Genomic DNA, 14,713 nt, shown 5'->3' with positions numbered 1-14,713 from the left:
ACATTAATTTGTCATTTAATTTCAAATACGTCCCATGGGTCCACACTGCGTTTTCAATTGCCAAATCGTATCTGAGACACAAACAACCCCTGACAAGTGGATCACATAGCCATTAATGCATTGTGAAACAGCAAGCAGCAAGGTTGGTAAAGTTTGTGTTTCAGTCTCCAAAGGTCAGTCAAAGTGAGTAAGAAACATCAGACTGACAAGGGCCAACGTTTCCCAGATTTGTTAAGAAGCTCTTAAGTGCTAAGAACTTCTTAGGTGCGTTCTTAGAGCACTCCAAAGAAGTTCTTAGCACTTAAGAACTTCTAAACAAATCTGGGAAACGCAGCCAAGGTCAAATCAGGAGGGGAACATGGGTCCGTGTAACGCTTATCAGTTAAACCTTCTAAACACAAATGGACATTTGGAAAAACAGAAAAGTAGATCCCAGCACCACCTTGATAAATGAAAAAAAATGGATCTTTTAATTGTTTTTTCCAATTTTCTTTTTTATTCAGAGGATCATAAATTAAGAAAATTACAAAAAAAAAAAAATACTGCATAATGTCCATTTGTGTTTAGAAAATTGAACTGATAAGCATTACATGGTCCAACATAGACTTCTACATCACCATTTTCAGATGTTTTCAGATTCCCCTGTCCACATGAAAACAAAAAGCCAACATATTCAAATGAATATGCGGCTCACAGTTCAGTTCCACAAGCTCAAGAGCGTGGAAGAGGCGAAAACAAAACAAAGTTTGTTTTCGGATTCAAACAACAAGAGAGGAGTGTGGATGTAACCTGAGAACTGCTAATGAGAACAGAAGGGTGAGTGAATGGGGATGATCTTCAATGTTGGCCTCTCAGGCAAAGCTCTGATGTCAGTAAGGTTACACAGAGCATTGCTAAAGTCTGGATCTTCATACTGCAAGCTGAACGCATATTCAAGTCGTAAGCTCTTCTCCAACTGATGTATCAGTTCCTGAACACTGACTGGTTTGTTAGAAAGTGTGACTTTTCGTATATCACCACTGTCGACCACCACACGAAGAATCATCTCCATGGTAACTACAGCAAGTAAAGACAACACAAAGCAAAAATGGTTAGGCTGTTGAGAAATAGTCATTCCACATGGCACTCGGGTATTTGCTGGGTATTTATAAAAATGTTTTTCCTCCTTCATAACTGTTGAAGGCTCTGAAGAACCCATGACTCAAACGGATGGCGATATTTTGTTCAATAGAGCTTTATTGGCCAAATGAAAAAAAGAGGATAAGCCGAAGTTTTAAAGGAAAATAGACTTCCCCCCAAGCCACACTTCCAGACTTCAGGAACGTGCAATGCTTGTTCACAAGCGGGAGGGAGGAGCAGATTGCAGTTTGATAGATGCATCAGAATCCAATCATCGTTAACAGTCCGTTCAGTATGATTGGATAGTGTTTTTCCTGGATTGTTTGTTCTAGGGGCCACTAAAACTTTTCATTTTTGTGTCAAAACTGACAATTAATTGATTGCAATGGGGGTGTGAAGAGTATTTCAAGCATTATGTTAAAAAATTCTCCAGAGAGCATGCTCCAAAGATCTCCTTCCCCACCTTTAACAGAGTTAAAAAGTACTAGTTTTATTTACACAGACATCTACAATGATAGTCTCACGTTATAATTTATTTGCCTCTAGGTGTACTGTGGAGTCGGTTAGTATTTTTAGTGGCAGGCTATACTGTTTACTTGCGTTAACCTAGCACTGGCAAACTCTAACTAGAACTAACTCGAAGGACTGGATAAATGTATTGAAAACAGTCTCCACAGAGCACCGTGGTTAAGTTGGAAATTAGGTCCTATGTCTCAAATTCAAAACTAGCCTACCCCATTAAGCTAAGGTAAATTAAGCTAAAACTGCATTGTTCTCCTTTAAGGCATTTAACAAATACATTTGTCTAAAAACATAAGATTTTTGACAAATTGAGTGACACAACAAACAGCTAATGCAGTTGAGATGCAGTGGCGGCTGGTCATCAACATTTTTGGTGAAGCAAACCCTGTCAAGCAAACCCCCGATCTTATAATGGTTTCACTGTCATATAAAAACCTGTTTTTTTATATGCCAGTGAAGCCATTATAAGATCCTTGCTAAATCTGTGTAGCCTGAAACATATAAAACATTGGAACCTGTAAGGACTACAGTATAAATGACGTTGTATGAGGAAAACGAGAAAGGGCCACTGCGCATACAAGTATGTACGTATGGATGTGTGTGTGTGTGTGTGTGTGTGTGTGTGTGTGTGTGTGTGTGTGTGTGTGTGTGTGTGTGTGTGTGTGTGTGTGCCAGTGGGCGCATGTGTTTGGGTTTGCTCCATTTCTCTGTTAAGTAAAACAAAAAGTAATATCCAGCTCGACGCTTTGGTCCTCCAGTGGAATAAATCATACAAGTTTTGTATATAAAAGACATTGCTGGCATATAAGTTTTTTCTATATCTTTGCCATATGGGCATGTACGATCTACAACTTATTTCAGCACATGGATTTGTTATGTTGTTGTTCATATCTAGTTATACCAACAAAGATTGCATGGTGTCGGGACCTTATTACCACTTCAAATGTTCATTATTTTCCTAAACGCACGGCGCATGATTATCCCTTACATAACGGTATCGATATCGTTCAGCCTTACTTCACGGTTCTTCCTCACATTCTACAATTGAAATGTCTCCTTACAGTAGCATCAACGAGCTGTGTAATTTCCACAGCCACAGGAGGTTTTGGTCTGCCCTCTGCTTTCACTTGTTATTTGTCCTCATATGAATATGACTGGAAACGAAGCTAGCTACCCTCCTAGCAAGCTACCCTCCCAGCTTGTAAGGGCTCTTGCTAAACAAATTATATTAAGAAACAAAAAAGATATTCACTAACCCTAAATAACAAAATCCTCATCTACACAGAAAAATAAAGACATGTCTTAAATGACTGTTCAACAAATGATGTGTTGTTATGCTGATTATGAAGCTCTCGTAAGTTGTCGCTGTCAAAGTCAATTAACGATAGCTGCCTTGTGAAGGCGTTGACTGGCCAGAGTGTTGTGTCAATCATATTCAAGTGACAGAAGTGCAAAATTCTACCCTATCGGTCACTGCTTCACGGGTGGGACTTATCTGCCATAAGGATCCATTGAAACGGAAAAAATCCAAGAGCCGCGGGGGGTTTCACTCGATTTACATTGAAGTCAATGGGAAAAGATATCGATGGTAGTGAAGCAAGAAAATTCACTGCAATTGTCTGTAAAGGAACCGTATGTAGGAAATGTATTTCAATTAATCATAAAATGGCCCTGATATGTCACTAGACATTTAGAAATCATGCTAATTTCAAATACTTATATCACTGACAACAGTAGTCCGGCCAAGATATTGTCAGTTAAAAGTGAAGTTGCAGCCCTCAACTGATGTTGATGTTGTTATGTTGTGTTTTGGTTTGATGCGCCGCCCTACACTTATCTACGAATCACAAAGTCAGTAGTATTTCGCCATCCGGGTTGCCAGCTATGCTAGTTACCAGATAGACAGCTGCAGCTACAAACGTGTTGGATAAAAAATGTCTAACGTGGAACCTAAAAGACCTTGTTATGAAACCGAAATACAAATAAAACAAGGATTTAGTTAATTGAGACGGCTGAAAACGGAGAAGAATTTGAAGACAGACATCAGTGTTGTTAATTTGCTCCTGGACAGGTGAAGATTCATCAGTTTGGCTAACTTACTTGTAGGCTACTGTAAATGGACATTTTAAATAGCCTATTCATGACAGTTGAACAAATTATGCATGTTCGTGCAAAGTAACGTTATGTTGGCCATATGGAGGAGGTGGGTCATTGAATTGAAAAGGTAGGCTAAGGAATTGTTTGGGAAATAAAAGCAGCTAGTAGTCATTGCTAACGTTAGCAATGCATTGTCAGAGTTCGTTTCTCTGTCATTATGCTGAGGAAAACAGCACTTGCCATTGAAAGCTAGCAGCCTACGTTCCTGCTGCAGCTAGCTGGCAACCGCGACTCAGAGGGGAGGGGGAGGCGATTCACCGCTCTACAGTATTTTGAAAGTAATTGCAGGACTCGTTTTGGCCATAATCCTACATACGGTTCCTTTAATGACTGTCTTTCTGTTTCAAAACAGTGAAAATGGGATTATTGTAAGATTTTTTTTAAAATTAGCACTGCTTCACCTGTAGTCTTATAGAAGCCTCCTCTGGTATTAAGCCACAAAAAACCAACAACAACAAAAATACATTTAACTGGACAATTAACCTGTGTGGCCTGTGGGGTTGCTAGGCGATGCCGTGGCGCTGCTCTTGTGGCGACCGGCTGTGCTGGCATAGTTTTTTAGTGTTTTTTTGTTATATTGTTTGTGTTATCAGTGTTATCGTTTTTATGTTCCTGCATCATCTTCCTCTAGTATAGTAACTGAACGTGAAAGGACGCCACTTTGTTTCCGTTGGATTCCATCAAGCTACCACAACTTAATGGTTACTTTTGATTCCATCCGCCATGGGATTTTCTGAATGGACAAGTGGAGGCAGTCTTCCAGATGACAACCGACCTGTCAGATACACAGGAGAATTTCTACAAAATCGGAGAAACCTGCACGATTGTTTGCGGGCATGTTCATGGATAGGCCTGTGTAGTAGCCTATTCCGGCGGAGCTATCTCGGGCTGACGGTTGCGGAGGACGAGGGAGGCTTCAGCTTCAGCGCTCCGTTGGGGCTGGATGGAGACGGATGCAGCGCTGGAAAGGCACACGGAGGACGAGTCTGTCTTTATGTCAACAACCGCTGGTGCTCTACAGCCGTCATTCGAGAGATGGACCCCCTCCTCCTCTCTCTCCTGGGACTAGGGGACTGGACCCACACACACACACACCCTTGTCTGTCCTGTTCTCCCCTTGTCTTGTCTTGTTTGTGTTATATGTTGTGCGTCTTATGTGTCGCTATGCCTGCATGGAGAAATTGCCCCTCGGGGATAAATAAAGTTTTTTGAATTGAATTGAATAACTACTACGTTACGGGGACGCTGGCGAGACTGACGCCGCTCCAGCTGGCATGTTTTTGTTTGACTTTTTAATAAGTTTTGTAATTTCATGTGAATATTTTTCCAATCGACATATAGTAATAGTTAGCGTATATATTTTGCATTCATTTTTGTTATTTTTTATTGAATTCTTCCGCCGTGGTAAACGCTATTTTCAGAAGTTTCCCAGAGACGGTCATCAGCAAGACCAGACTAGGCCTTACTGCTGTGCCACTTGCCTGCCTACCTGGTCTCTGTGTGGTGGATCCTGCACGCCCTGTCCTTAAAGGAATAACACCTGGCCTGGACTGACCGGCTACTCAGTTGCGCTGCATTTGAACTTGTGGCTGTTTTGAAACTTTGGCTAAGGCTACACGGTGTCTCTCTCCCTCTCCATCCTGTCGGCGGACCGCTGAGATTGCCGTGTTAGTCGGTTGACTAGCTTGTCCTGGGAGATCGAGGCTTTGTGCTGTGTCTGCCTGCGCTGCTGCGCGTCCATCTATACTCCACATCAGCTCCACAGTCTGTGTAGACTACATGGGTGGATTTCTTTACACCGCCGAGGAACTTCTACAGCACGCCTCCTCCATCGATGAAGATGTGCTCCACCTTTGCAAGGCTTTAGGGATCCTTAGGAGGAAGCGCTACAAGCAGAGAGTGTCACGCCGCTCCTTTAGGCTACGGACGGACTCAATGTTGCGTTCATGTTAGGCAAAGCGCTAACATTGCCTTTTGGACTTATTGAGAGTTTTGTTGTCTATGTTTCGTTTGTTCATCTGTATGTCAAATGTTTGTATACACTGGCTATGCCTACAGGAACGCTGTGCGATTACGCCGCTCTGTTTGGCACCTGGTTATTTTGCGTTTGAAGGCTAATTGCCTGTATTTTGAATTTTGTTTTGTGAGGCGACCTTGGGTGTCTTGAAAGGCGCTTTAAAAAATAAAATGTATTATTATTATTATTATTACTCACCAGTGATGACATCATCATACTCTTGAGCTTGGTCTGCTGTCATCATCCCTGCAATAGCTGATGTCATTTGAAGGTCATCTTCATTTGTGATGTCATCATAATACTCCTGTTCTTTTTCATTGGCATGCTTTGTCTCCTCCACTGCTTCATATGGATAAACATCCAAGTCAATTTACAAAGGCTGGGACAAACACAGTTCATTTTTCATGTGTGTATTTAATCGGTGAGTATGGTATGCCATGATACAGTAACTCAAAGCATGCTGATACATACACTCACCCTTGGTAACATTAGGGGCATTCTCATCAGTGGTGATGTCATCATAGTCCTCCTGCCTCTCCTCTCTCAAAGACTCTGTTGATAGAAATTCTCTCACTAAATCATCCAACTCAACTAGCCACTCTATAGCATCTCTTATTTGAACTGCATCTGTCACAAACAAACACCTTGACCCACAAGGGTAAGAGACATAAGGAGTCTGAGACTGTCGGCAACGATCAAACAAGTGTTAATTTATTTACAAATATACAGAAGTCAGTAAATGAAGAGCAAGGAAAGATAAAGTAAAGTGTCATGCACGTCAGTAATGTGTATGTCTAGTGCATAAAGATAAGGCAATAGCCATAGCCGCCAGCTCCCAGCAACGTCAGCAACGACAAGCCAGACCAAGACAGAGAGGAGGATCCAAAGATGCCATCTTTGCCCATATAAGGAGATCCGGGAGTTAGTTGAAGTAAAGCTAACTGTCAATGGCAAGTTGCATTGTAAGTTAGCTCTGGGGTAGCAAAGATCAAAGTGTGTCAAAAAGATCAAAGTGTCTTCACCTACCAGAGATCCCAGTATCCACTAGACGGCAGTGGACAAAACTGTGTAGTGAAAAACGTTTGCATTTCCAATGTCATCATCCCCGGGTGATTTTAACAGGTGCGATAATTGAAAATCCCCATGTTATTTTCCCATAGAAAAAATCTCAAGATACCGGATCTCCTTATTTGAGCAAAGATGGTAGCTTTTTTGTAGGCGAACTTCAGAGGTCTATTCTGGAGCCCGTCTACCCAGAGCCACGCCCCTCATTAGGGACAGAGCGCCAGAACTGCAGCTCCTCCTACAGGTCAAAAACAATACATAACACAACCATCTGGCTAGTGCTCAAGAGCACCATACAAGCAGTGGGAGGAAAAGGCGTAACACCAAAGCCGGGGCGTCAGACATCTTATACATGGCATAACACATGTCATTTTGTCCCGTATCTCAAGAACCAGTGATTTAATAAGCCCATCCGAGCAGCCACAAACCTGTCAACATATCATCGAGGCTGGTTTCATTGTCATCAGCAATGACATCTTCATAGTCCTCCACTATCGACTCTCTCAGTGACGCAACTGAAAAAGTAAAGAGAGATCAATATTAGCCATCCACAGGTGCCTGTCAAAAAGCCAGCAGCCCCCCTCTCTCCCCTACCTGAGATGGGTCTCTTTTCATCCTCGTGCACATACGAGGAATTCTGAGCATCAGATAGGACGCAAGCTGTGAGATGGAAAATGCTGTACTACATTCATCAATATTACATTATAAAACACAGATCAACATATTAAGTAATGCAGTCGGGTCAGTTTTCTCGTATAATTGCAAACGCCACACACATACTGTAGTTTGCCAGTTATGATTCTCCTCCCCTTTCCCATATACTCCTAGACTGTGATTTGATGCAGCTAAGAAAGCGGTGTGGTTTTTCTGCTAACACCAATGAGTTTCAATCTCATTTACCTAATTCAGGCATTCTGTCAATAGTGTGTTTGTTGAGTCACATAAGTTCAAATGCAAGTCAAGGCAGGTGACAGGTAAGGCCAACAATAATAATCCATTTGGATTATAATTCTCCCCATAACAGAGGTATGACAAGCTATACCAATGAAATTAACACAGGGCATTGCTGCAAGAGCTTGATGCTCAGTCAATCTCTCCCTGGATAAAAAAAAACAGTTGATGATGATGAACACATGTGACATGTCCAGAAAGAGTATGTAATGAGATTTCAGACTGTGAAATTTGAAGATGGTACTATGACAGTAACCCAGTAAAAGTTTGGGCATATGTGATGGTAAAAAATCGTTGGCACCCAGGCTAGTCTTTAAGAATGAATTGAGGTGGAATGACCCAATACTGTAGTGTAGTTCCAGAGCCATTAAGGGGGATTTGCCGGATAAGGGGCAGAGATCAAAAGTTATCTGGAACTGATCCGTTTAGTTAGCCTAGAAATCTAGACGCACCCTAGCGGCCAAAAATATTTTTGCCTGGCGGGATGGTCTAGGGTAGCCTGGTCCTAACCATCCCATAATACTACCATTTCATTTCGTATTATGGTCTGGAATTTCTTTGCTCTGAAGCGCTTGCAGGAAGCGGGAAGTAACGCCCAGTTCTGGTTTGAATTGATTGGACAGCTCTCACCCAATCGGCGATAGTTACTCATAACAACATAGCGCAGGCGTTTAACGTCATCGTCACGAGCGCCCTCCCCCTTTCGCCCCCACCAACCCGTCTCTTCGTTTATTGGCTGCTTTCTGGAGGGGGGGCGTTCTGTTACAATTCTACCGAGCAGAATGCTCCACAGAGGAGCACGGCCAGACTCGTAGTGGAGGCAATCCTTGGCCGGAAGTACGTGGATGGCTCGCGAGGCTAGGTCTAGGGTCGCACCGTTGAGGACAAGCCTGCGCCAGGCTCGAGTTCAGCCTTGCCAATCAGAACGCTCTATCTGTGTACGGAGTCCTTGAGCCCGCCTTAGCTCACCTTCGGCTTCCGATAAGACGCCAGGGGGCTGGACCATGCGTCCTCGTTCAACGAGTTGGGTTTGAGACCGTATCGCACAACCAGGGCTGCCAAGTCATTTATCACGCAAATATTTCCCCATTCAGTGCACTATATATTTTTTTTCATGATGATAAACTTTGGTCATTGCCTTGCCGTAGTTCGAGCTCTGATTGACTGACAGCAAAAACCAATCCATCAGTCCTTTGTGCCTGAATCTCACCAACCATAGAAGGCATCACGCAATATAAACAAATCAGAAGCAACGTAAGGCGGGTCTTGGCGCCTCTAACTTGTCTTTCAAACACAACAGCGCCGACTCCGATAATTAGATTTTAAAAGTTCTACCTGCTAGTTTTTTCACTGTTGATTCGCTGTTTCTCCTTGATTTTCCAAGTTAACGTTAAGGCTGCTAAGTCTATCATTGTCCTATACCTGTTGCAGAGCTGTGTAACATTTATTTGCCTCTTTTTTGATAAGTTCACACTTTGAGTGTGACAGTCAAAAAAATGTCGCCAAAAACAAAAGATGGATGAGGCTAACGAAGTGCGCTCGTTTGAATCGGCTTTGGAAGAGTTAGACTTGGGCTTTTCTCTGAAGTTTGAGCAGAAAGAAGCACTCAAGTCATTCGTTTTAAAGAAGGATGTACTGTATTTGCCGTTTTGCCGACCGGCTACGATTGGTCACAAATGCTGGCCTATTACGTGCAGAGGCAGCTTGAAAGACAACTGTTCATCCCACCCACAGGCTTCAACACTGTGAATGGTCCGACCCCAGACTATACATTTCTGTGTAGTTTGGCTTGCCAGGCTACCGTTTAGTGTATTTAGATCGGATTTCAACTGCACCTGGTACTAGTCCAGTTTGGACCTAATTGCTGTCAGGAATGTGGACATGGTCTCAGTATCACAAGCAAACACAAATACACTACGTCCACATTGTCTGTAGGCCTACATGACATTTCATGTTCAGAAACTGCAGTCGTGTGGTTAATGTAGTGGTGTGAGCGTGCTAATCATGTTGTGGTTTAAAAACTGAAAAATATGCATATGCCCTGTAAGACTGACCTGACTTGGTGGTTTCTCTGCTGTGAGGAGCAGCAGTCTCTGCAGCCTCATCTCCTCTCTTCTGTTTCATGAAGTAGTACATGAGAGCTAACAACAAACACGCAATTATACTCATGAAAACACACACACACACACACACACACACACACATACACAAATATCAAATCATTTTAAGGAGGTAGTTATAGGCTACTGTCTTGAAATGCCTACAGATGAAAATATCACACTGCACATAAAACATTTTTTTTTAATAAGGAACTCCTTCTGTGACATACATTTTGTCATAGAATATACAATGCTGGTCCTATTTCTTCATTATGTTCTGTATGTGTTAGAAATAAATATACTGCTAGTGTTCTGTATCTGTGGGGTATTTGGAGCATTGCATTCCACTGACACATCAGCTCTGTCCTTGTGCACCCCCATAGGACACACATTTGTAATTTGTTATCCATGTTGTACTATTGGTAGTTATGGGTATGTATGTGTTCTTCCAGGAAATGCTCATAAAACAAAAGTGCCATTATATGAGCATGATGAATCGGGGAATTATACATGACTTGGAAGATCCTAACAGCAAGAGAATGAGGGTATTACTGTTTTCATTTTTTTTCCCCCTGCACTATAATGTCACCGCTGAGTTTTCAAACTAAAATGGGGCCAACAGTGTGGGGTGAACAGTGGTTCAAAAACTCTGCAGCCGTGTGGTTAAGTGGCAGGAGTGTACTAAACGTATTGCGGTTTAAAAACGAGAGAAAAAAAAAAAAAATGGTGCACATGCCCAGTGAGACTGACCTGGTTTGGTGGTTTCTTGGTTGGATGTCTCTGCAGCCTCATCTTCTCTCTCCTTTTTCATGTGAAAGTAGCACATGAGAGCTGATAACAAACACAATTACAGGGCTCAACATTAACTTTCAAAAGTGGTAAAAAATGGTTGCCACCTCGGCAACCAAGCAAGAGGTTTTGGTTGCCACTTAACTATTTGGTAGCTAAGGGCAACTATTAATGTAGAACCCTGCACAATCATACACATGAAACACACACACACACACACACACACACACACACACACACACACACACACACACACACACACACACACACAAAGAAAAAATAATTCTAAGGAGGTACAGTACTGTAGCTATAGGCTGCTGTCTGAAATACCTCCAGATGAATATCTCATACTGCAAAACAAATTTCCTAAAAGGTACTCATTTAATGTAATGAGTTCCTTTTCAAGAAATGAATATGTACATTAATGTATGAATCACACGACAGCAACACTTTTTAACCAAAACAACAGTCCTCACCCAAAACACCAAGAATGGAATAGAGGGACATCGCAACATAAGGCAGGATTTTTGTTGAAGCTGCGTTACTGACGGCTAGTTTGGTGTTGTCGTAACTGTGGGCATCTGGTGGAAGCACACACACTCTCACTGGTCTGACGTCCGGCCTGTGTGTGTGAAAAGATGGAATAAAACACTCACACACCCACATACCCATTAAGAGCTGTGTAGTACTGTACTACACTGTGTTCACTTTAACAGACTGCAGCCCATTCCTCAAGCAGGCAGACAAACAGGTGTGAAAGGTGTGTGTGTGTGTGTGTGTGTGGGGGGGGGGGGGGGTATTAATATATAATACTACAAATAGGTATTACTTTTTAAAGAAACTAAGGAGGACACCCATACAAACATTTCTTGGTAACTTAGGTTGACCCCTCCTCTTCCACCACGTGAGTAGAAAAGAAGCCCTGGGAGTTGCAGTTCCAAGTAGCTCTGGTCAGTAGCTCTAAACTCTAAGCTCTAATTATCTTTATTTAATTAATCACAGTTCATATTTAAAGACCAATTTGTTACAACCTGAACAGGTTTCTGCCTCCCCTCACCACCATCATCCTTTATAAAATGTCTCTTTTGATTTGCATGAATCACAAAAGTGACCCATTTTGGCATTAAAAGTGAGTCTCACTTAAAAGTGAGCAGTTTGCATCTCTCCTCAAGGCTCATTCCAGTGGAGCCATAGAGTGAGGGGTTCTCTGCTTCCTGATGAAGTCAGACACAAACAAACACACACACAAGAGCATGTTTTATATAGTATTTACAGAATCCATTTTTTTTAGAAACAAAAATCTTTTCACAGGAAAACATGCTTCTGGCACAACTTACTCTCTGGTTCAGGTTCCAGCTCTTTTCAAGATTGAATGAAAACTTTCCAACAGTGATCTACAACAAAAAGGTACCATTCTAAATTCAACATTACAGTATCAAATTGTGTGCTTAATATGCTGATACTGCTTCATGTTTTTCCCGATTACTGTATCACACGGTAACCGGACTCTCGCCAGATCCTTGTAGTTCCGCCATGCTCCACCAGAGGCGTTTCGCTGAGCTCCACACACGGGTTTGGGCTCGAGCGTCATGCAAACTCCTTCAAGGGAGCAAAAAATAATGAACCAATTGGGATCGCCGGAGGGGATTTCACAGAGACGTAGCGCCGAAGCGACTGTTTGATTCAAACAACAATGGCGAATCTATCGAGTATTCATTCTTTAAAAGATGGACAGAGAATGATTTTGAAGGAATTTGTTGGTGGCAAGGATGTTATCACTCTTCTTCCGACCTGGTTTGGCAAGAGCTTGAAGTAGCCTAGCACGTCATTCAAGATAACGGACAAGTGGTTTATCCAATCACATACAAGGATTTTTTTACAAGGCCCTGCCTTATGAAATACATCTTCTATTGAGAAGTCCCAGATCCTTATGTGGAGCTCAGCGAACTACAAGGATCTGGCGAGAGTCAGTTTAGTCACACGGTGGTATATTTCCCAATATTACCTTATCCATGAAGCTTCATTGTTAAATAGTGAAAACCCCGTTATAATCACCCACTTTGGATATTGGATCTTAACGACTGTACATCTTCAGTTTTAACTTGATGTGAAGTCATAATCCCATAGCCTTCTTTGTTCAAATCTGTTTATTCTTCCCAATTTGACCGAAGTCATCCATACATTTGCAGAGACGTCTACACTATTGTCAAACAGCATTTTTTCTGTCTCTTGATTCGTTTGTATTGGAGGCTGGTGTTATGCCAGTCTCTCTACAACTGCAGGAGTCAGTCTACAGCTTTATTACCATAGATATATTGATATATGATGAGAAGCAGCTGCCATTGAAACATTCTTTGTCAACAGTGAGTTTTAAATGATGAATCTACACACCTCAACAGGTCTTCACCCTTTACAAACAAACCTCAATGCAAAAGTGGAATTCCGGTAAGTCAATTGTTTGTTATGCTATGTGATGACACCATTTTACTGTAGGCAATTTGTTATTCAGTTAACCATGCTTACATTGGTTTGTCTTATTTCTGGATTTAAATGGCAGTAGGTCAATGAGAAAGTCCACGTTCCACGCTTTTATTCAACTTAAATTAACGAGGTGGTGGATAAGCGTGGTTCTATTCTAAATAAATCACGCCTCTTTCATAGGCTGCCTTGATTTTGAATTTGTGCGCTGTGGGTTAGACGGAAACGTGAATGGGAGAATGCATGTAACTGAAAAGTGTGCAACTGAAACGGGCTTACGCGAAATTTACACACAATGGGAAGAATTCGCCCCAAAGCTCTTACAGATACTTTGAAATAAAAAGTAAAAAGTTTCTCACCTTCAGTGAGTCTATGCTGATGTTTGGCTGATTTTCGATATCACAGACAACAGAGGTGATGTCATTGCCTTCTTTGATTCGGTGTATTACACAATGATAGGGCACCTCTCCCTGCATGGCCTGGACCTGGATCTCCGAGTCTTTCAGCTCCAGGCAGTCTGCATTTTTCTGGAGGGAATAACCCAGGATAAAGAGACAGTTGGGAGAGGACTAGGGATCACATGAATAGCCCGTGGACCATTGAGCATGAAAATCTGTCACGTGACGTTGTGTTCAAGGCAGCAAGCAAGTTGTTGGCTGTGTGTTAGATATTGCCACACTTAGTGTAAAGGTACACATATTTGTACCAAACCGTTTATGTACAGAATGTTAGATTCAATAAAGATGTGTACCGACTATATGACTATGTGGCAGACTATCTCAGACCAAATATTAACCAAACTATGACTTCAACAATGTGATTTTTTGGGGTACCAAAGTGTTCTTTGAAGTGCTATACGATTTGTTTAGGTAGTAATAAGTTGAGAATAATTCACAAAGTTGCTAGCTAGTTCTCCAACGTCCGAGTTAAGTTAATGGCAACAGCCTTCCTTGGATCACCGCTCTTTAGCACCCCTTGTTATGCGGAGTATGTAATATAATGCACTAGTACATTGCAATGTACTATTTCATATGGATTAATTTGATATGTTTACGTAAATGGTAATGAGATTCATTTCATATGGTTGTTGCCTGCTAATGTTGTCATGAATGTGTTGCTAGCTAGCTAGCTTGCTAAAGTGCATTTGTCAAGGCATTATTTTTGTATCAGGCTAAACTGCCTTTGTTATTCTCCTTTTAAGTTTTCACGTGTTGGTGCTATGCACAATCGTCTGAAATAAAGTACACCCTTATGGAAACACTCCCAATCCTGTTTATTCTGAGTTGAGGGGCTGCTACAGTCAGCCTTTATGACAATGTTATGCAGAACCATTTACCGTATTATGTGGGCATAGGCTACGTTTTAGTTTCAGCACTAATGTGGGAGGTTACTTCTCCTATGATAGACGGCGATACATCTCTCCCGGGAAATTAACGTAAGCTATTACGTTTGTATAGTAAACATTCCAAGTTCACGTAAAACCCCAGTGTTTAACCCGGTAGTGGAAATACAGCAC

General features: G+C 41.9%; 1 protein-coding gene across 1 annotated transcript in view; it reads right to left on the bottom strand.

The window, feature by feature from the left end:
* Window positions 1-488: 488 nt before the first annotated feature.
* LOC134062701 (plexin-C1-like) overlaps window positions 489-14,713 on the bottom strand; it is a 45,859-nt gene continuing 31,634 nt past the window's right edge. Inside the window, exons 15-25 of the mRNA XM_062518811.1 lie at window positions 13,557-13,724; window positions 12,057-12,113; window positions 11,860-11,933; window positions 11,196-11,341; window positions 10,681-10,761; window positions 9,886-9,972; window positions 7,475-7,540; window positions 7,309-7,395; window positions 6,293-6,367; window positions 6,014-6,154; window positions 489-1,056 (exon numbers count right to left, since the gene is read on the bottom strand). Coding sequence (XP_062374795.1) covers window positions 800-1,056; window positions 6,014-6,154; window positions 6,293-6,367; window positions 7,309-7,395; window positions 7,475-7,540; window positions 9,886-9,972; window positions 10,681-10,761; window positions 11,196-11,341; window positions 11,860-11,933; window positions 12,057-12,113; window positions 13,557-13,724 — 1,239 coding nt within the window. The 3' untranslated portion in view covers window positions 489-799. The remainder of the gene's footprint in view (window positions 1,057-6,013; window positions 6,155-6,292; window positions 6,368-7,308; window positions 7,396-7,474; window positions 7,541-9,885; window positions 9,973-10,680; window positions 10,762-11,195; window positions 11,342-11,859; window positions 11,934-12,056; window positions 12,114-13,556; window positions 13,725-14,713) is intronic.

The sequence above is a fragment of the Sardina pilchardus genome, chromosome 17 (genome assembly GCF_963854185.1).
Source record: "Sardina pilchardus chromosome 17, fSarPil1.1, whole genome shotgun sequence".
Taxonomy (NCBI): domain Eukaryota; kingdom Metazoa; phylum Chordata; class Actinopteri; order Clupeiformes; family Clupeidae; genus Sardina; species Sardina pilchardus.
Note: the sequence above shows the minus strand (reverse complement) of the source record. Positions and strands in the feature narration are given on the sequence as shown.